We start from the raw sequence: 23,542 nt of genomic DNA, 5'->3' as shown, positions 1-23,542 counted from the left end.
CACTATCTTACACACACAAGGGACTATTTATAATTTTTACCGAGGCCAATTAACCTACAAACCTGCACTTCTTTGGAACGTGGGCGGAAAACGGAGCACCCAGAGAAAACCCACGCAGTCACAGGGAGAACATACATACTCCGTACAGACAGCACCCGTAGTCAGGATTGGACCCACCCAGGTCTCTGGCGCTGTGAGGCAGCAACTCTACTGTTGTGTCACTGTGCCGCCCCACAGTTGCACAGGTGGTTGTTCATATCCTAGGAGAGGCTATAGTATTCTATCTGTACTTAGACTGAGCTATACATTTTTCATAGCACACTTGACAAGATTAACATGACCATTCATTCAAGTCCTTAAAGTTTATTAACTGTCGGTTCTATTCGCCATGGCGTCTGCTTTCACGGTCGATCAGTTTTCATTGCCTCACCAATGGCTCTTTTGCCTTTACCTGCCCTGGCACAAACTCTGGAATTCTCTCCCCTCAACTACCCTGCCTCTCCACATTCCTCTCCTCAGATAAGGCCCACTTATTTATATCCATGGAAGACATGGAAGTGCAGATGCATGAATCTGAAACAAAACACAAAGTGCTGGAGGAGCTAAGAGGGTCAATCAACAAGAGAGGAGAAAAATGGTCAGATGATGTTCTGGATCGGGACCCTTCTTCGGACTGATCTTTCCGAAGAAAGGTCCCAAACCCAAAGCATCGTGCGATCCTCCAGCGCTTTGTGTTTTGATCTTTATATTCAAATCTTTACTCCCTATCCTAATATCCCCTAATTGGCTGGGTAACAAATTCTGTTTGATAACCCTTCTTGTGGATCTATTTGGGGAGTATTTTTACATTTAAGCCATTATACTGATGCACATTGCCTTTATTGATGGTGCTGTCCTATCCTTCACTGCCCAGTCACACTGCACAGGGGAAAGCAAGTAACATTTTAATACGTGTGTAATGGCAGTTCCTACAATGTGTACAGAGCTCCACTTACTGGTCTCAGATGGCCATGAACGTTTCCATTCTTAAAGGTGATTCGGGGGAACATCTGGATCCTGTTTAACATTTGCTTCGGAGTTGACTTCATTTCGAGCACAGTCATAATGCAAAGCCAAAGTGGCGAAATACTACTTTTTACATGTGATTTAGTGTAGTTCAGTTCAGTTTAGTGATACAGCGTGGAAACAGGCCCTTTGGCCCACCGAGTCCGTGTTGACCAACGATCACCCATACACTGGTTCTAACCTCCACACTAGCGACAATTTACAGAAGCCAACTAACCTACAATTATATGCGTCTTTGGAATGGGGGAGGAAACCGGAGCACCCGGAGAAAACACATTCAGAGTACAAACTCCAACCCAAGTCTCTGGCGCAAGAAGGCAGCAACCCTACCACTGAGCCACTGTGACTCCTTTATTTCTCATCAGAATTAATGCCATTAGATCTGAATAAATATGTCACAATCCTCATGTCTTCTGAGAGAAAACAGAAAGTACAGTGGGGCCACAATATAAGTCTGATTTCTATTTTTATTAATGGGGAATTATGGGTTGTTGCTGGAGTATCAGACCCCATTACTTCTGCCGAAAATAAATCGGTGTATTAAAAATATATAAATTTGAAATATATTTTTGTGGTATAGTATGGAGATATCTGAACCTAACTGGGATTGTCGGGGAAATTTAGTGCACCATATCAATGAAAAGAAAGACCCTTCAGTTACTGAAAAATCCCAAGCAGTTTCACTTGAACATTGCAAGGTAACCATGCCTTGGTTTAATTAGCAAGAGGCAGTAGACTGTGTTTCCTCAATTAAAAGAAACCTGTGCCTCCAACAAGCTGACTGATGATTGTTTGTGCATGGCTTGAGCAGTTATATGGGCATTGCAAGACGTTTTCTTACCAATTCTATTTGCATTGTTAAGAAAATCTATCTATTAGTTTTTGCAACACATGTATATAATGCTGTAGTTGGCACAGGTCTCTCACATTTGATAATATTAAATTAAATGTAGGCGTCACCTTTCAACTGTTAAGTTTAGTTTAGAGATACAGCACGGAAACAGGGCCTTTGGCCCACCAAGTCCGCACCGACCAGCGATCCCCACACATTAACACTATCCTACACAGACTGTGGACAATTTTTTACATTTATACCAAGCCAATTAACCTACAAACCTGTATGTCTTTGGAATGTGGGAGGAAACCGAGGATCTCGGAGAAAACCCACGTGGTCACGGGGAGAACGTACAAACTCTGTGCAGGCAGCACCCAAAGTCAGGATCGAACCAGAGTCTCTGGTGCTGCAAGTTCTCTAAGGCAGCAACTCTACCGCTGCGCCATCGTGCTGCCCTTAGTTGTGGTAGTATAATTATATGAAAAGCTTGACCAAACATTTAATAACAATATTTTAAAGGAATGAGAAGCAGTTATTCCTTCTGGAATATTTTCTGACCTTGGTAAACTAGGGCAGGAGGAGGGGGTAAGGGGATGTGATTGTCTCTTACATTTTTAGTTTAGTTTAGAGACACTGTGCAGAAGCAGGCCCTTTGGGCCCACCGAGTCCGTACCGACCAGTGATCACCGCACACTAAAACTATCCTACACCCACTAGGGACAATTTACAATTTTACCGAAGCCAATTAAAACCCGTACATCTTTGGATTTTAGATTTAGATTTTTTAGATTTAGAGATACAGCGCAGAAACAGGCCCTTCGGCCCACCGGGTCCGCGCCGCCCAGCGATCCCCGCAAACTAACACTATCCTACACCCACTAGGGACAATTTTTTTAAACATTTGCCCAGCCAATTAACCTACATACCTGTACGTCTTTGGAGTGTGGGAGGAAACCGAAGATCTCAGAGAAAACCCACGCAGGTCACGGGGAGAACGTACAAACTCCGTACAGACAGCGCCCGTAGTCAGGATCGAACCTGGGTCTCCGGCGCTGCATTCGCTGTAAGGCAGCAACTCTACCGCTGCGCCACCGTGCCGCCCACTTTGGAGTGTGGGAGGAAACCGGAGCTCCTGGAGAAAACCCGTGCAGGTTACGGAGAGAACGTACAAACTCCATACAGCCAGCACCCGTAGTCAAGGTCGAACCCGGGTCTCTGGCGCTGTAAGACAGTAACTCTACTGCTGCACCACTGGGCGGTCACGCAAAGTTCTGCCAACCGCGCATAAGTCACAAAATGCGAGATGAAAGGAAAAAAATGGGGTTTTTTATTTTCACTTTTCTCCATAAATTTCATAAGACTGCATTGCTATGGCACATCCCAGGTGCTCTGGGAGTGATTTGTGCATTCCATAAGAGCGCATTTCCATTACCCGCAGTCAGAACACGAGGGAGAAAGGGTCACTCGCAGCGAGCAAGGACCAGTGCTGGGGATTTAGAAGGATCTGCTAACTTTGAGAACAGCTACAATAACAACAACAACAGTCAGCCTGAAGTTAACCTCAGAATGTGCTCATTTAGACCATAACACGTCACTTGGTCATTTCTAAGCACCTTGGGACCAATCTGTTGATTTAGCCGGTTACTTTTCCCCCCGCTTACTTAATGTGCAGAGATGGGTTTGCCAGTAAGGATGCTGCCAACTCATGTGGTCGTTGGGCAGCACGCCGGGTGGTGGGAGCCTGGGCAGGCTGTCTGAGAGTTGCGGCCTGCCAGCATCCACACTCACCCTACTGCAGAGGCTCGGCTGGTGGTAGTTTACTTAGTTTAGAGATACAGCGCGGAAACAGGCCTTTCGGCCCACCGAGTTCTCGCCGACCAGCGACACTATCCTACACACACAGCCACACACCAAGCCAATTAACCTACATACCTGTACGCCTTTGGAGTGTGGGAGGAAACCAAAGATCTTGGAGAAAACCCATGAGGTCACGGGGAGAGCATACAAACTCCATACAGACAGCACCCATAGTCGGGATGGAACCCGGGTCTCTGGCGCTGCAAGCACTGTAAGGCAGCAACTCTACCGCTGCGCCACTGGACTGTACAGTAGTTCCTCTTCCTGCAGCAAACTGCACTTGTACACGTCTGTGACGACATCGAATGGACAGGAAAGCTTGCCCAGACCACTGGCTGGAGCACCAAAGAGTCAGGAGTCAAGAGTTTTTAATTTTAGTCTTGTTTATTGTCATATGTACTGAGGTACAGTGAAAACTTTTTACTGCATGCTAATCAGTCAGTGGAAATACTATACATGATTATAATCGAGCTGTCCACAATGTACAGATACATGATAAAGGGATAATTGTCATATGTACTGACAATGGAACGATGAACTTCTTACTTGCAGCAGCATAAAGGGCCTGTAAATGCAACACACAGATAATATGTAATGAACAAAAATTAACAGAATACAGAACTTTATTGTCATTCGGTACCGAGGTACCGAACGAAATTACAGCAGTCACAGAACACAACAAAAAAGAAAAGAACACAGGACACACGACCCCAACACAAACATCCATCACAGTGACTCCAAACACCCCCTCACTGTGATGGAGGCAACAAAACGTCCACTCTCTTCCCCCCCCCCCCCCCACGCCCACGCCCACAAATTAATAACCACAATACCAATGCAATAAAAAACTCCAACAGCACCCCAATACCCAATGCAATACTCAACTAGTTCTTCCAGGGAGGCAACCCAGAGTATGGGGCGGATGGGTTGGGCTTGTTTTCCTTGGAGCAGGGGCGTCCAAGGGAAAATCTGACGCAGGCAGTGAAAACATTAATGAGCGCAGGTCGGATAGATCAGTGCTTTCTTTTCAAAGTGAGAGAGGCAAGGTTGAAAGGAGATGTGTAAGGCAAGTTGGTTACGTAGAGGGAGTTGGGCGGGAGGGTGTATGATAACAGGCGTGGAGTTGGAGGCAGATATGATCATGGCATTTATGAGGCACGTGGATAGGCAGGGAATGGAGGAATGCAGATCATGTGCTGGCAGATGAGATTGGTTTATCTTGGCACGATTGAATGGCCGAGTAGTATGGACGGGCCAAATGGCCTAATTCTGCTCCTATAACTAATTAACTAATGAACGGAACTTATGAGTGGAGACTCCATCCAGTTCAACAACACCAAGCCGACGAATGAATCCTACCTTTTAATAACTGAGTTTAATAGGCCTAAAGTCAATCTCAAGTTGTCATGATATTTTAATTCTTGTTATTGTGGAAAGCCCACAATATGTCACAGATGACAATTTGTACATTAAAGAACAAATGAAAACAATGTTCCGACCAGAAAGGTCTGCAATTCCTTTTTTCCATTTTGTCTATTTTCGGTATAAACCAGCATCTGCGGTTCCTTCCTACACAATTTATCTTTACTGGGGGCAACTGTACCATCTCTTCAATCCTGGGTAGACACAAAATGCTGGCGTAACTCAGCGGGTCAGGCAGCATCTCAGACTGATCAGTCTGAAGAAGGGTCTCGACCCGAAACGTCACCCATTCCTTCTCTCCTGAGATGCTGCCTGACCTGCTAAGTTACTCCAGCATTTTGTGTCTACCTTTGATTTGAGCCAGCATCTGCAGTTATTTTCCTACACATCTCATCAATCTTGATGAGTAGGAGGTTATGGAGGTCGTGGAATATGATTTGTACCGTGGCAATCTGATCCCTAAAACTTGTGAATGATGCAAGTAAAAGCTGCTAATGCAGCTCTTTCACAAACCTAGCTATTCCTGGCTGGCCACGTTTCCCTTCACGGACCCCAGTGACTTTCCCATTGGAAACAGTGGCTCAGCCTGACTCCAGTGGGAATGGGGTTTATTACCATTTGCTGAGCACCATCCAGCACAGGAGCCTCACAATGAAGTGTGAACATAGCTATTGTGTTGTGTAATAGTTAGCCTTCTCCCCCAGCTTCCTGTTGTGTTTAAACTCTGAGGGAAGTGTTTTGCTTCAAACTTTCTCCGGTGCCTTCATCTTCGAGCCTGATTTTGTTCATGTTTCTTTACTTCTGAGACATTCATATTAAAAAAAGGTGTTTAAGCAGAAATAATGTTCTTATTCAACATCTGTAACTCGAAGGTAGCAGGTTTAACGTTGAAACAATGTTATATCTATCTATATACTAAAACTCACGTTTGTTTGTTTGTTCCTGAACTACAGCCAAAACGGTACACGATAGCGCGACAATTTTAGGCCCACCTTACTCACCATCGTCCCTTTGGTGCTAATGGAAGAAGTTTCATTGAAATCGGTGTTATATTTTTAAAGTTATTCACATTTTAAAGTTTAAATCTATCTCCTAGGGAGGGAGGGAGGTGTGTGGAGGGAGTGAGGGGGGAGGAGGGAGGATAAGGGGGATTAAGGGGGATGGAGTGGGGGGGGGGGGAGGGAGGGGGGAGGAGAGGGTGCTGCACCAATGCAGGAGAGGTTTGGGCCCAACGGGTCCACGGTCTAGTTCCTCCTAAATTCCCTCACCCACGATCTTTCCTGTATCTGTCCAAAGTGGGATTCATTTCCCGGCCTCCTCCATTAATATTACAATTCCTGGAGCCTTAATCCACTTTAGTGTTGCTGCTGATAGTAACAAAGATTAAGGGCATAAATTAAATAAACAAACTTGGATGTACCTGTACAGTAAAATCTTGTGCTCTATTATTTCCTTTGAAAGGCATCTTTATTCTCCTGACAATTCGAGTTATTGCTACTTGCCTTCAGTATTGTTGAAGTTCTTCTTTTCCCCTCGATATGGTTCACTTTGCCTTTCTCCGCCACTATCTTTCTTCCTGACCATCCCACTGAGACTCACCATGCTATTCCCCATTCACCTTCACTGAAGCTGCCGTCAGCCCCAGAGATTAGTTTCCATTCCCACATTAGTGGCATCCAGTACAAGCTCTCCGACACTAAAGGTAGCCTGTCTTGGGATAGTGGCAATTTCCTTAGCTGAACATTGTGAGAAATAACCGGCCATTATTTTCGTATCAAGCCCAACTAACTGCCTTGCTCACACGGTCACAAGGAGAACGTGCAAACGCCACACAATAACACTCACAGTCAGGATCGAACCTAGGCCTCTGGCGCTGAGAGGCAGCAGCTGTACCACAGCGCTAGAACAGAAGAGTTCATAATTTGAGAAATCCATGTTAAGGCACATTAAGCACAATAGATCAAGGTTGAAAAGAACATAGCTGCCTGACCTGCTGAGTTACTACAGCAGTTTAAGATGCATTAAGAGGCAGCAATTAATGAACACCTATTCTGGTTGCTTTTTACATTGGTTTGGGCAAATGCCAATGGTTTTATCTGATTCCACTACACCAGGAAAGAATAACTAAGAGCAGGTCATAACAATGACGTTGATGTTGTACATTTTAAATGTTTGGATTTGTATGTTATTTGACCTCTGCAAATGGCCCCCATTGTATAGGGAGGTGGTGCAAAAGCAAGGTAACATAGAACCAGTGAGACTAGGCATTCGATGGTTGGTGGGCCAAAGGGCCTGTTTCCATGCTGTATCTTTAAGGTACACAAAAGCCAAAAGCAATGTGAGTGTTAATTGAGCAGTTCCGTGATAATCCAGGACATTGCTCAATCAATATCCCGATGGTTTCAATGAGAAAGTTGTATTTGTTTTACAGGTGACATCAAACAGGAGATCAGTACGTATCGTGAGGGTCCACTGTATCAGCGCCGGGGGTCTCTGCAGCTGTGGCAGTTCCTGGTCGCCCTCCTGGACGATCCATCCAACTCCAACTTCATTGCTTGGACCGGCCGAGGAATGGAATTCAAACTCGTTGAACCAGAGGAGGTGAGAAGATAGTTCTTTTATTGTTGTTGTGAGGAAGCTGGGTATATTTTCTAAGTCATTACCCAAAGGCTAAGGGATGGAAGCCTGGGAGTTATTTTGGGAGTCAACAGCTGAAACAGCTGGAATAAAATGGGAGCGTGAGATCATGAGGCGGCTTCAGCTACAATGGAAGATGCGGTGTGGAATGAACAGCAAGAAGCAACAGAGCAGGAACTCTGGATAAGAAGGAAACAAAGGTGAAGGTGTGGCTGAGGAGGGAGATGCAGGACGTGTAGGCCGTCATTCAATTAGTAATGATCTTTGAGGTTGTCTTCAAATGAGTTAGAGCACTTGTTTTGCCATTTATTAGGGGTGGTGCAGCTGATAGAACTGCTGTCTCGCGGTGCCACAGGCCCTGGTTCCATCCTGATCTGGCATGCTATCGGTGTGGAATTTGCACCTCGCCCTGTGACCACGTGGGTTTCCTTCGGGTGCTCTGGTTTCCTTGTGGGTTAACTGGTTATTTTATTATTTTACTTTATTATGGTTATTATTCTAGGTTAATTACTTCAGACTGAATGTAGAGGCAATGGGGGGAGGGGTAACTGGAGGTAGGAAAACAAGCTTGAAGCTTGAGATTAGGGTTTTATTTTGGACACGAGGTGGTAATGATTGGTAGCCATCCAATTCGTCACGCAGAAGAGAAAGCTGTGGTAAGACTGTTGGAAATGAGTGCACCACTTGCAGAAGGTAAGATACTAGAAATTTGCACAAGGCATAGCTAAACAGGGCGGCACAGTGGCACAGCAGTAGAGTTACTGCCTTACAGCGCTTGCAGCGCCAGAGACTGTTCGATCCCGACTACGGGTGCTGTCTGTACGGAGTTTGTACGTTCCCCCCGTGACTGCGTGGGTTTTTCTCTGAGATCTCCGGTTTCCTCCCACACTTCAAAGAAGTACAGGTTTGTCGGTTAATTGGCTTGGTGTAAGTGTAAATTGTCCCTCGTGTGTGTAGGGTAGTGTTCATTTGCGGGGATTGCTGGTCGGTGCGGTCTGGTTGGGCCGAAGTGCCTGTTTCCGCGCCTAAAAAAACGAATATACTGTATATAAAAGAGATGGTGTTTCAAGAGTCAAGAGCATTTAATTTTCATAGGTACCAACAGCGGAACAATGAAATTCTCATTTGCAGCAGCATAACAGCCCTGCAAACACAATATACATCGATAAAATATAATAAACAAAAAACCCAATAAATTAATAACCTTAACAAAGTCTTTAGTGCCAGAGAGAATCCATTGATATTCATAGTTGAGGTTAGTGTTGTGCAGTGTTCAAGACCCTGATGATTGCTGGGAAGAAGCTGTTCTTGAAGCTGGTGGTCACGGTTTTCAGGCTCCTGTTCCTTCTTCCCTATGCTGGGAGTGATATGATAGTGTAGACAATAGACAATAGACAATAGGTGCAGGAGTAGGCCATTCAGCCCTTCGAGCCAGCACCGCCATTCAATGCGATCATGGCTGATCACTCTCAATCAGTACCCCGTTCCTGCCTTCTCCCCATACCCCCTCACTCCGCTATCCTTAAGAGCTCTATCCAGCTCTCTCTTGAAAGCATCCAACGAACTGGCCTCCACTGCCTTCTGAGGCAGAGAATTCCACACCTTCACCACTCTCTGACTGAAAAAGTTCTTCCTCATCTCCGTTCTAAATGGCCTACCCCTTATTCTTAAACTGTGGCCCCTTGTTCTGGACTCCCCCAACATTGGGAACATTGTTGCCATGTGCCATGGTGGTGTAGGTCTTCCAATGATACTTTCTGCTCCTTTTGAAGCAAGGCCTCCGACAGTTCCCATCGATAGTGGGGAGGTCAGTACCTGTGATGGACTGGGCAGTGTCTTAACATTCTCCGTCATCTCCTTCATTCCTGGGAGTGCGAGTCGCAGAACCAGCCTGCGATGCGGCCAGTCCGTGTGTATTTTCCTTCCTTTGAAAGAAAAATACACATTAGAATGAAATAATAAAGAGATGATTAAATCTCTAGGCCTGCATGAGCTAGCTGGCAATGCAGCAGTGTTCACTAGGGATTTGGAACAGCCATAACATACCAGTTATGATGATAGTAACACAGAGATCAGGTAGACCATTTCAAATTAAAGTATAAAAAGGAATGCTATGTTGAATGGAGCGAGACTGTCCTGTAACTTCTAGTTGCTAATTATAATGCGGTCTACACAAAGGGCGGTGGGGCTATGCAACAAACTGCCAGAGGAGGTAGTTGAGGCTGGGACTATCCCAACGTTTATGAAACACTTACACAGGTACATGGATAGGCCAAGTTGGAGGGATGTGGACCAAAGGCAGGCAGGTGGGACTAGTGTAGCTGGGACATGTTGGCCGGTGTGGGCAGGTTGGGCCAAAGGGTCTGTTTCCACACTGTATCACTCTGACTCTAGTGACGGGAAAATGCTTGACTAAGGGAAGCGTGGTCATAAGATAGATGCAGAGTTGCATTTGGCCTATCCTGGTTTACACAACTAGAACGAGATTACGTCGTTCTCTCCTCCACAAGGAACTGCTTCTTGAGAGTTTTTAATCTTGAACCTACCCACTATCAGTTTCAGGCACCGAGATCTAAATAAGAGACAAGGCTCTATCCATTAATCTCGCAAACGAAAGCTTGAATTTCAAATGGTTTCATTTTCCATAATGATTAAAAACAAGCGTTGCTCAAAGTTTACCACTGAGATTCGCTTTGCAATGATGTCACCTTCGCTGGATTGCAACTCTGCATCTAATGACCACACTTCCCTTAGACAGATTCAAGCAGAGGGTTATTAAAAATCAGCGTAGCTCTGAAAACGGATTCAACAGTAACAAAGACAAAATACACCGTCGGCCACAGTGAAAACGGCAAACACCTCACATTCCTCATTATACTGAATCTCAAATATTTAGAACATAAAACAGTCTAGCACGGAACAGGCCCTTCGGTACATAATTTAGATTTTTTTTTAGATTTAGAGATACAGCGCAGAAACAGGCCCTTCGGCCCACCGGGTCCGCGCCGCCCAGCGATCTCTGCACACTAACACTATCCTACACCCACTAGGGACAATTGTTTTTTACATTTGCCCAGCCAATTAACCTACATACCTGTACGTCTTTGGAGTGTGGGAGGAAACCGAAGATCTCAGAGAAAACCCATGCAGGTCACGGGGAGAACGTACAAACTCCGTACAGACGGCGCCCGTAGTCAGGATCGAACCTGAGTCTCCGGCGCTGCATTCGCTGTAAGGCAGCAACTCTACCGCTGCGCCACCGTGCCGCCCTCTGTGTCAAACTAATCTCTGCCTGCATGTGATCCATATCCCTCCATTCCCTGCATATCCATGTGCCTATCTAAAAGCCTCTTAATTGCCACGATCGTATCTGTCTCCACTACCATCTCTTGCAGCACGTTCCAAGCACCAACAGTATAAAACAAACCTGCCCCATCCATCTCCTTTAAATGTTGCCCCTCTCACCTTAAAGCCACGTCCTCATGTCTTTGACATTGGACAGGGCACTTTCAGAGGGCTATGGGCCAAACACGGACAAATGGGACTAGTTTAGATAGGGCATCTTGATGGGCATGGATGACGTGTGCCGATGGACCTGTTTCAGTGTTGTATGACTATATGACTCCATTTCCACCCTGTGAGAAATGTTCAGACTGTCTACCTTAGCTACGCCTGTGGCACGGTGGCGCAGCGGTAGAGTTGCTGCCTTACAGCGAATGCAGCGCCGGAGACTCAGGTTTGCTCCTGACTACGGGCTTCGTCTGTACGGAGTTTGTACGTTCTCCCCGTGACCTGCGTGGGTTTTCTCCGAGATCTTCGGTTTCCTCCCACACTCCAAAGACGTACAGGTATGTAGGTTAATTGACTGGGTAAATGTTTTTTTTTAAATTGTCCCTAGTGTGTGTAGGATAGTGTTAATGTGCGGGGATCGCTGGGCGGCGCGGACCCGGTGGGCCGAAGGGCCTGTTTCCGCGCTGTATCTCTAAATCTAAAAAAGATAATCATAATTTTGTATGCTCAGCTTTTGAGCACTATTGTGATTATTTGGGAAGGGTACTTAAAAAATATTTAAATAAAAGATAGAAAATGTTGCAGAGAATTCAGCTGTTATGGGAATAGATTTTCAAGGATCCATTTCGAATGCTGCTGTTGTCTTCATGATCACCATAAAGTCTTACCGTTGGAGACAGCTCTGAGGAAAGCTGAAATTTGATTCCAGCTGCTTCATGTAAAATGGTTGAGACCAAACTGCAAGATGTCACTTGCTGGGGTTACATCTCTGGACTTTGGCCAAGCATCTACAAGATTTTCCATCCATTGTGCCTGAATTCACAATTTGCTCTCACGGTACCCTGAGCTCTCCACCAGAAGTGCAGCTTTCTCACATTTCCATCATTAACTGAATTTTGGAAGTGCAAATTTGATCCTTTCAAAACTGGCAGAATTTTGATGGAAGACTTTCTCTGGTTTTGCACATTGCTGATTCGTGTGAACATTTAATTATGTGTGACATGTTGCTTGGTTTCATGCTCACCTTTGTAGCTGTGATCTCCAAGCGTTGGAGAGGATATTGCTTTATTCACTTTGTTTTGCAGTTTGCCCCCCCCCCCCCCCCCCCCCCATCTGCCTGAATTGCAATGGGATAAATCTATGGAGCAGATCAGTTGATATATCAACTATTTGAACACCAATCTAATGTTATAGGCAGAACTAAGTTAGACACAAAATGCTGGAGTAACTCAGCAGGTCAGGCAGCTTCTCTGGAGAGAAGGAACGGGTGACATTTCGGGTTGAGATCCTTCTTCAGACTAAAGAAGGGTCTTGACCCGAAATGTCACCGATTCCTTCTCTCCAGAGATGCTGCCCGTCCCGCTGAGTTAACTCCAGCATTTGGTGTCTACCTTCGGTGTAAACCAGCATCTGCAGTTCCTTCCTGCACAAGAGATCTAAGTGCTGCCCATGGGCAATCGAATCAGGTGGATATGAAGAGGCAATACGTCCAGTCAAACCATGCAACTTGGGCACTTGTTGATCTGCCAGATTCCATTAAGGACCAACAGTCCAGCTGAGTTTGCTGTTTGGGGATTTATGTGCAATGGTACGATGTTTGTACAAGTGGTGCTTGGTGCTCAGATGGTCTGGGCAATTGGAGATTACATTTTGAAAAATTCCATTAGAGTGGGTAAACTTGCCAAGTCTACAGCTCGTTTCTACCTGATTTATAATGCTCATTATATAGCAATATTTCAAATAAGTTCCTTCTCAACAAGTAGAAGGCATTGAAAGATATGAAGCAATTATTAATGAAGGTAATTTTGAGTTAGAAAGCAGGAACTTTCAGACCATGAAATAAAATGCCTAGCTAGATTCAGATACTGTAAATGATTTATTTAAAGATAGACACAAACTGCTGGGGTAACTCAGAGGGCCAGGCAGTATCTCTGGAGAAAAAGGATGGCAGATGTTTCAGGTCGAGACCCTTCTTCATTTCTTCATGTTATTTGTTAATAAATACTTTGTTCAGATTAGGATTGCCCATAAAAACTAAGCATACTTTTTAAAGTTTTAAGCAGTTTTAAAAGGAATCTGAAGGGTAACACTTTTATCACAAAGGGTGGTGGATGTATGGAACAAGCTGCCAGAGGAGGTAGTTGAGGCAGGGACTATCCCAACATTTAAGAAGCAGTTAGACAGATGCATGGATAGGACAGGTTTGGAAGGATTTGGACCAAATGCTGGCAGGTGGGACTAGTGTAGCTGGGACATGTTGGCCAGTGTGGGCAAGTTGGGCCGAAGGGCTTGTTTCCATACTATATGACATGAATTCTACATCTCTAAATCTTCTGCCCTCCTCTCCGGCTCAGAGTATAATTTTACAGAAGCTCAGCCCTTGCTACCGTTCTCTGTTTCTCAGGGTAGAGGAGGCTAGAACTAGAGGACATAGGCTTACAGTGAGAGAGAAGAGATTTAAGAGGGACCTCAGGAACAACTTTTTCACACGGTGGATATTGTGTATCTAGAGTGAGCTGCCAGAGGAAGCTATAGAAGCCGATATAATTATGACTTTTAAAAATCACATTTGGACAGATATAGGGATAGGAAGGGATTGGAGGGAAATGGACCAAATGCAGGCAAATGGGACTAGCCCAATGTGCTAACTTAGTCAGCATGGATAAAGTGGATTGTATGGCTTGTTTCCATGCTGTACAGCTCTACAGACACTAAGTCTGCGTTGTGAATGCCACACAAAAGCTTGTGCTGGCTATTTGTTCTCCCGATTATGTCTATTCAGTGTCGTTGCAGTCTTTGCTTTGCTGAACATAAAATACGTAGGATAATGGGTGAAGGGAGGAGGGGATGGTGATAGGTTGGGATGGAGGGGAAGGGGGTGAGGAGGAACTTTGTTAATTATGCATCTCAGTCCCAACGTCTGTCCAGCGATTTCTGTTGGTAAACACCGGAGTGTGGCTAGACACAAAATGCTGGAGTAACTCAGCGGGTCAGGCAGCATGTGTGCAGAAAAGGAATAGGTGACTTTTCGGGTCCAGACCCTTCACCTATCGAAACATCAACCATCAAAGGGTCTCGACCCGAAACATCACCTATTCTTTTTCTCCAGAGATGCTGCCTGACCCGCTGAGTTACTCCAGCATTTTGTGTCTATCTTTGGTGTAAACCAGCATCTGCGGATCCTTCCTACACAGGAATGTGGTTGTCAGCCAAGCATATGTTTGGCTCACCTGGAGTGTCCAAAGTAAAAACAGTTGGGCCACACAGAAATACCTCCGTAAAAAAAGACTCCTCTATACCCACTGACTTTAACCCTCTACATAAAGCTATAAGCTTCTCCCAAGTTCTGTATCAGTTTTCTTGGAGGCATGGATCTCTGCAGCACAGCAAACGGCCCACCTTGTCCATGCCAAACAAATTAGCACACTGGCCTAGTCCCATTTGCCTGCATTTGGCTCATAATCTTCTCACCCACACCCCGATCCGTGACCATATCACCCCCGTCCTTTACAAACTCCACTGGCTCCCCATCCCCCAGAGAATCCAGTACAAAATCCTCCTCATGACCTACAAAGCCCTCCATAACATGGCCCCATCCTACCTGACCGACCTCCTCCACAGGCACACTCCCACCTGCACCCTCCGCTCTGCTGCTGCCAATCTCCTATCCCCCCACATCCGGACCAAACTCAGATCCTGGGGGGACAGGGCTTTCTCCATCGCTGCTCCCACCCTATGGAACTCACTACCCCAAACCGTCAGAGACTCCTCCTCACTCACCACATTCAAAACATCACTGAAGTCTCACCTGTTCAGTACTGCCTTCAACCACTGAAGGTCACCTCACCTTCTGTCTCCTTTCTCTGTTCGTTTACTTATTTATCTATTTATTCACTTCCCTATGTTCTCTAAATCCCTGTAAAGCGTCTTTGAGTATATGAAAAGCGCTATATAAATGTAATGCATTATTATTATTATTATTAACCCCCCCCCCCCCCTCTATGTCATAAAAGTCATAATTATATCCACTTCAATAGCTTCCTCTTGCTGCTCATTCTAGACATGAACTTTATATGAGTGAAAAAATTGACCCTGAGGTCCCTCTTAAATCACTTCCCTCTCACCTTAAGTCTTGTTTTAGAATCCTCTACCTGAGGGGGAAAAGGCTGTGAGTGATCACTTTATCTAAAGACCTTGTACACCTTGATAATGTCATCCCTCAGCCTCTCACGCTCCGAAGAAAAAAGAAATCCCAGCCTAATCCAAGCTCTCTCCATAACTCAAGCCCGCAAGCCCAGATACCATCCTGGTGAACCTCGCTCGTCTGCACCCTTCCCAAAGTCAAATTCTTCTTTATAGCCGGGCTTCACAGTCTTTGTGTAGCTTTTCCAATACTTCCAATGGGAATAGTATTGGACTTTGTTCTGCCACACCAACCTGCTCAGTACATTAACTCATCCAAGCAGGTGATGAACCCAGTACCATGCTGATCTGTAATGTGGCCATCACAGTACTGCCTGGCGTTTCGCACTCTCATTAATTCCTGGCTGATAATGATTTATAGTCTTGCCTCTGTGAAATAATTGTTCTCCCTCCCTAGTGCCCACGCTTCTATCCCACTAGGGTGGCCATTGTGTGAAGTTAGAAGGTGGGCACTGGCACCTTATTCACCAGTAGGCATGTGCCACACCACTGCTTCATCCTGTCTATGCACATGTACTCTTTGGCCACTCATACTGGACTCCAATGAGAAGTGTAAATTCTCATGTATTTTCATCTTTCCCTAGTTCTGGATAATACCCCTTATTGAAATAATGGATGTTCAAAAAAAACAATATTTGAAAAACAGATGTTCGAGGGGAAATGGGCGTAGAAGCCAATAAAAGCCGAGCTGACAGCCTACATCTTAGGGTTTTGAAAGAGGAGACTGCAGTATAATAATCTTGCAGAATGGCCTGGATTTTAAAGTGGCATTTAAAGTAGGGAAGTAATCCAAAATCGAAAGCAAACTAAGGTAGGGGATCCTAAAACAAGAGTGCATAGACTTAAGGTGAGAGGGAAGTGATTTAACACTTGACATTAATGGCAGGGTATGTGCTGGAATCTGTTATTAGGTCACCTTTACTTAGAAAATACAAACCAGTGTGGATTTACGAAAGTGGAGTTAAATTTGATTGATCAATGATCACTGGATGATCACTGGAATTGAACCAGTCGAGAAGGTGCAAGGAAAACAACAGATCTGATATATTTGGATTTCCAAAAGCTCCCAATAACACACAAGACACGAGTTTCTTGCACAAAATCAAGGTTCATAAGGATGGGGATAATATATTAGCATGAATTAACCAACAAAAAGCAGAGAAGGAAGGCACAACTTATTTTTCAGATCAGTCTGAAGAAGGGCCCTGACCCGAAATGTTATCTATTCATTCCCAACACACTATGGCACAGCTGGTAGAGCAGGAGAGACCCGTGGAGTTTGCACGTTCATCCTGTGAACGCATGCGCTTTCTCCGGGTGCTACGGTTTCCTCCCACATCCCAAAGACGTGCGGGTTAATTGGCCTCTGTAAATTGCCTCTCGTGTGCGGGAATGGATGAGAAAGTTGGACGATTGAACTAGTGTGAGTGGGTGATCGACGGTCAGTAAGGACTCGGTAGGCCGAAGGGCCTGTTTCTACGCTGTATCACTAAACAACCAAGATGCCGCCTGATCTGCTAAGTTCCTCCAGCACTTTGGCTATTTGCTGAAAAACCCCAGCATCTGCAGTTTGTGTCACCAGCTTAGGTGGGCAAGGCCATTGCTTTTGCAATTATCACCATCTTGGATCTCAGCATTTTATCATTTGCCTTCATGACTTTGATTAGAAGAAAAGTGCAGAGAATCCAACTTTGCCGGCTGCATAAAGCAAGGTGGAAAATTGATGTGTGAGGAGAAGTCAGAGAGGCTGTAAAGGGATTTTTAATACCTGGATTGGACTGCAAATATAAAGAAATTATTGCTCAGAATTATTTTCTTGCATTCTTAAAGAACTAGAGCTGGTGTCTCCTTGATCGTCTCAGCTCAGAAGCACTAAGTCACAAGGGAACGTCACACGATGTAAACAGCGTGAGACACTAAATGAGCAATTGCTTTCTTCCAGGCTGTGTGTCATTTTTATTTGCTGACATGGATAAGGCTTTGTTCCCTTATCCAGTGCCAAATGCTGACAATTGAAAAATCAGCGCATTTACATCAGAGCAATGAGCTGATAAGATCAGTGGCATGTCCATTAGTGTCAATGTTTAAATGATGAATCCTTTCAACAAACTTACTCTTCCTCGATGTTCAAAGCTGACAGAAAATATTATGCATTCAGGCATATTGTTAATCTAAGAGTTAGCAGCACAGTTAATGCACTAAGCCTTTGAGATATCTCAATCTATACTGTCCTTTTAGGAGTAGTAGCCAGTCTGCCTCAAGTTAATGCTGCTTAAATGGTAGAGTCAGGTGGTCAGAAGGCTTTTGGCACGCTTGTCTTCATTGGGAAGGGCATTGATTTGGCACATCATATTGTGCTGGAAGAACTCAGCAGATTCGGCAGCATCTGCAGAGCTGTCTGGCCTTCCTCCAGCACTTTGTGTTTTGCTGAAGATTCCAGCATCTGCATTTCCTTGTGTCTGCAGTTGCTATATCATAATGCATCTGTATAAGTTGTTGGTGAGACCGCACTTGGAGTACTGTGTGGAGTTCTGATCACGCAGCTATAGCAAAGATGTCATTAAGTTGGAAAGGGTGCAAAAGAGATTCACAAGGATGTTACTTGGGTTGCGGGTTTGAGTTATCAAGGGAGGTTGGATAGGCTGGGATTTTTTTCCTTCGGAGAGTAGGAGGCTGAATGAATGAATAAGTTTATTGGCCAAGTATGCATATACAAGGAATGTGCCTTGGTGCTCCGCTCACAAATGACAACACAAACATACAGTTAACAATTAAGAATAAAGCATAAACACATCAAAACAATAAGGATGCACCATAAGGATGACTTATTGAGATGTACAAGATTATGAGGAGCATTTGGGCGGCAGAGTGGAAGAGCTGCTGCCTTACAGCACCAGAGACCCAGGTTCGATCCTGACTATGGGTGCTGTCTGTACGGAGTTTGTACATTCTCCTTGTGACTGCGTGAGTTTTCTCCGGCTGCTCCGGTTTCTTCCCACACTCCAAAGACATACAGGTTTGTAGGTTAATTGGTTTCTGCAAACTGTAAATTGCCCCGAGTATGTAGGATAGTGTAGTATGTAGGATAGGATAGTGCATGGGGTGATCGCTGGTCGGCACAGACTCGGTGGGCTGAAGGGCCTGTTTCCATGCTAAAGTCTAAAGGAGCATGGATGAAGTGAATGCTCATTGTCTTTACCTCAGAGTAGAGAAAGAGTAAAACTTTTTTAAAGGAAATGTCTACAATTAGAGGATATAAGCTTCAGGTGAAAGGGAAGAGATTTAAGCGAGAAAGGAGTAACTTTTTTTCCTCAAAAGGATCTGGAATTGGCTGCCAGAACAATAGATAAAAGTGGGTACAATTACAACTTGTAAAAGATATTTGGCCAGAGATATGAATAGGAAGGATTTAGAGTGTTATGGCCCATCTGCAGGCAAGTCAAGTCAAGTCAAGTCAATTTTATTTGTATAGCACATTTTAAAAGTGGGACTAGTCCAATATGCCAACCTGGTCAGCATGGACAAGCTTTACCCAAGGGCCTGGTTCTGTGGTGTACAAGAGAGAGTTACATTTAGCTCTCAGGGCTAAGGGAATCAAGGGATATGGGGAAAAAGCCGGAAGGGAGTACTGATTTTGGATGATCAGCCATGATCACATTGAATGGCGGTGCTGGCTCGAAGGGCCGAATGGCCTACTCCTGCACCTATTTTCTATGTTTCTATGTTTACAGCTCAATGATAGTTCTGATCTTAGATAGTCATGGAGTCTTACAGCACAGAATTGCAAACTTCTGCCCATCACATCCATGCTAACCTGTTATAATTTTCCTCAGCAACTAAAATGATAAATTTCACATCTGGAGTGTAACCTATTACTTTTCAATGTACACATAGCAGCTGGAGAAAATATTTATAATTGTATTTAGTAATCAACTAGCCAACATAACTCAGTATCCAGTAAATGGAACCAAATAGTTTGTGTTGAGGTTGGCAAGCTGTAACCAATGTGACTCCATAATGAAGAATGCTCCTTGGATGAGTTATTGAAGATCATAATCCCCATCAGACTATATTTGATGACGATATTTTTAAGGCGGAGACTGACAGATTCTTGATTAGTAAGAATTTCAGGGGTTATGGGGCGAAGGCAGGAGAATGCAGTTGAGAGGGAAAGATGGATCAGCCATGATTGAATGGTGGCGTGGCCTTGATGGGCCGAATGTCCTAATTCTGCTCCCAGAATCCATGAACTTCAAATGATAAAGGAAACTTGGAATAAAAGTTGAGGTAAACCTAGCTAAAGACATCCGCAATTTTTTTGTTTGGTTTCAGTGAAAATGCCACCACCAGCATGCTGATTTTCAGATGTAGCTTTGAATTGCCCCTTTTATTTCTACCCACTCAACCATTATCCTAATTGTAAACTGCCCCCCTCATAATAGTGCTCTACCGTACACTCAAGCTGGATTTCCACCGGGTGCCTTCGGTTACTCCCATATCCCAAAGACGTGCGGGATTGATTGTAGGTTAATTGGCCATTGTTAAAAAATTGCCCCTTGTGTGGGGATGAGAAAGTGGGATAACACCATAGCCAGTGTGAACGGATGATCAATGGTCGGCTCGGACTCGGTGGGCCGAAGGGCCTATTTCCTTGCTCTATCTCTGATCTCTACCTGATTCTTATTCCACAGATGTTGATGGCTAGTTAGTACCTGACCGAAGTGACAACGCACGGACTATTTTATCACCAAACCCATACTGACTTCAATTTAATTGATTTTTATCAAATGCTCAACACACTTCCACTCTTATATATCTGCATTATGAGCAAGGTATTAAAGTTGATTTCAATATTCGCTGCTTTAAATAGACACCTGCTGCAGTGAATACAACAACCATCACTATGACAAAGGAAGTATGATTTTTATTAGAACTGCCAATGTTAAAATTCCAATGATAAACGAAATATGTTGGAAATGTTACAACAGGGGCAAAAAAGAGAAAGAAAGATTTGTACTTAAATGAAGCCTGCAAGGCCTTTGGATGCTCCTTAGCAACTTGAAGCCTGGAATGTAATTAAATACTTCTGAGATGTAGTGCCTGCCTTACACCTTGGCAGCAGATTTGTGTACAGCAAGCTTCCACAATAACGAATGGCCAGATAATTCTGCTTTTACTGATGTAGGCTTCGAGCTGAATATTGTCCATGGCACCTGGATAATTACTCTGCTCCATGTTAGTAGTTCATCTCAGTAAAACAGGCTGGCCAGCATTTCAACTAGACTCTCCAACTGCATGAATGTTACAAAGGTCTTCTTCCAAGGCAGATGTAGGCACACCCTAAATAGCTTGGTCTGTTTAATAAAGGTGGTGGCACACTGGCCTAATTTGTAGAGCTGCTGCCTCACAATGCCAGAGACCTGGGTTAAATCCTGACCTCAGGTGCTGTCTGTGTGGAGTTTGCATAATCTCACTGTGACAACATGGATTTCCTCTGGGTACTCTGCTTTCTTCCCACCTCCCAAAGACATGCAGGTTTGTAGGTTAATTGCCTGCTGTAAAAATTTGTCTTTCGTGTGCAAGAAGTGGTTACAAGTGTAGGATAACATGGAACAAGTGTGAATGGGTGATCAATGTGCGGCACGGTGGCGCAGCGGTAGAGTTGCTGCCTTACAGCGAATGCAGCGCCGGAGACTCAGGTTCGATCCTGACTACGGGCGCCGTCTGTACGGAGTTTGTACGTTCTCCCCGTGACCTGCGTGGGTTTTCTCCGAGATCTTCGGTTTCCTCCCACACTCCAAAGACGTACAGGTATGTAGGTTAATTGGCTGGGCAAATGTAAAAATTCCCCCTAGGGTGTGTAGGATAGTGTTAATGTGCGGGGATCGCTGGGCGGCGCGGACCCGGTGGGTCGAAGGGCCTGTTTCCGCGCTGTATCTCTAAATCCAAAAAAAAATCCAAAAAAATCAATGGATGGCATGGACTTGGTTGGCTGATGGGCCTGTTTTCATGCTATATCTCTAAACTAAAGGTGATTAAACCTGTACTTGCTTCTAAGTTCATAAAAATTGATTGCAGAAAAGACCAAACTAATAAAATTTAGAGCTTACACACCCCCTGAACATATGATAGAAAATAAGAGAATCACTTAAGGATTATTTCCTGATCTTCCAATCTACCTCAATAGGGCACATGCACTTTTTTTAAATCTGCACTTTATTTGTAGCTGTAAAACAATATTCTGCCATTTGTTTATTTTCTCATGCACAATCTGAAGTACTCATGTATGGTATGGAACATAGTACAGGTGACATTAATGAACCAGTACCAACATTATGAATGTACATATTGTAACCAGGATTTCCTCACTTTGCAGGTGGCGAGACTTTGGGGAATGCAAAAGAACAGACCTGCCATGAACTACGATAAGCTGAGCCGTTCCCTTCGCTATTATTATGAAAAGGGCATCATGCAAAAGGTTAGTTTAATTCACTCATTATTTAAAAAACCTTAATAATGAAATTCATTGCCTATCAAGGTTGGTATCTCCATCAAGACTGTTGAGTATCAACTTCATTTTTGATGGTTATGTGTTTAAGATCTGCTGTCTAGCCCGAAAAACAGAATTTGTATTTAGAAGCAGTAGTGTAAGAAAATGACTGTAGATGCTGGTACAAATCGAAGGTATTTATTCACAAAATGCTGGAGTAACTCAGCAGGTCAGGCAGCAACTCAGGAGAGAAGGAATGGGTGATGTTTCGAGTCGAGACCCTTCTTCAGACTGAAGAACAGGAACAGGAAATAGTATGGCACAGGAACAGGCCCTTTGGCCCACAATATCAGTACTGAACATGATGCCAATAAACAAATCTCCTCTGTCTGCTCTTGATCTATATCACTTCTTGCACTGCATATATCATGTGCCTATCTAAAAACCTCTTAAGTGCCAATATTGTATCTGCCTCCACTACCACCCCTGGCAGGTAATGTTTTTGTTCCAGTGGAAAAAAATCTTGCCCTGCCCATCTCCTTTTAACTTTGCCACTTTGACCTGAAAGCTTTCCCCTCTCATCTTTGACATTTCAGTCCGAGGAGAAAGGACCTGACTGGCTACCCTATCTATTCAAGATAGACACAAAGTGCTGGAGTAACTCAACGGGTCTGCCAGCATCTTCGGAGAAAAAGGATGGGTGACGTTTTGGGTCGGGACCATCACCCATCCTTTTTCTTCAGCGATGTTGCCTGACCCGCTGACTTGCTCCAGAGTTTTGTGTCTATCTTCGGTATATACCAGCACCTGTAGTTCCTTTCCATACATACCCTATCTACTCGCATCATCTTACATTCTTCTATCAGTTCTCCCCTCAACCTCTGAAGCTCCAGACAAAACAATCCAAGTCTCACGGTTTATTCCCAACTAACTAACTCTCTGCACTGGAGCTCTCCAGCCACTATTCACCATGTGCTTGCAATGCCTTCTGTTGTAGACCACTGATCAAGACTTCATTGATCAAGAGTACAGCAGCACGATTACAGGGAGGATCCTATCCTTCACACAGGAGGGCACTGTCTTTGTCCCAACAATCTAGCCTTTAATCTAAGTTCCCGCAATGTCCAGCTGATCTGGTAACGTAAGCATGTGTAGAAAGGAACAGCAGATGCAGTTAAACCAAGGATAGTCACAACTGCCGGAGTAACTCAGCGAGACAGGCAGCATCTCTGGAGAGAAGGAATGGGTGACGTTTCGGGTCTGAAGAAGGGTCTCGACCCGAAACGTCATCCATTCCTTCTCTCTAGAGATGCTGCCTGTCCCGCGGAGTTACTCCAGCTTTTTGTGTTTATCTTTGGTAATGTAAGCATCCTTGCAGAGTGATCAGTCTGGTCGGGCTGGGGTAATGAAGTGTCTACAGGCCCAGATTGGCCATATGGCAATTCTGGCAAATGGCAGACAGGTTAGTGCACTCAAGTGTTACTCGAAGTGGAGAAAGGTAATAAACAAAAAACGCAAATGTA

At 44.5% G+C, this 23,542-nt stretch overlaps 1 protein-coding gene across 2 annotated transcripts in view; it reads left to right on the top strand.

The window, feature by feature from the left end:
* Window positions 1-23,542, top strand: part of etv4 (ETS variant transcription factor 4) — a 99,416-nt gene that overhangs the window by 73,661 nt on the left and 2,213 nt on the right. For both annotated transcript variants that reach the window (XM_078424363.1, XM_078424362.1), the window contains 2 exons: window positions 7,611-7,780; window positions 21,906-22,007. In XM_078424363.1, coding sequence (XP_078280489.1) covers window positions 7,611-7,780; window positions 21,906-22,007 — 272 coding nt within the window. The remainder of the gene's footprint in view (window positions 1-7,610; window positions 7,781-21,905; window positions 22,008-23,542) is intronic.

The sequence above is a fragment of the Rhinoraja longicauda genome, chromosome 29 (assembly GCF_053455715.1).
Source record: "Rhinoraja longicauda isolate Sanriku21f chromosome 29, sRhiLon1.1, whole genome shotgun sequence".
NCBI classification, from domain to species: domain Eukaryota; kingdom Metazoa; phylum Chordata; class Chondrichthyes; order Rajiformes; family Arhynchobatidae; genus Rhinoraja; species Rhinoraja longicauda.
Note: the sequence above shows the minus strand (reverse complement) of the source record. Positions and strands in the feature narration are given on the sequence as shown.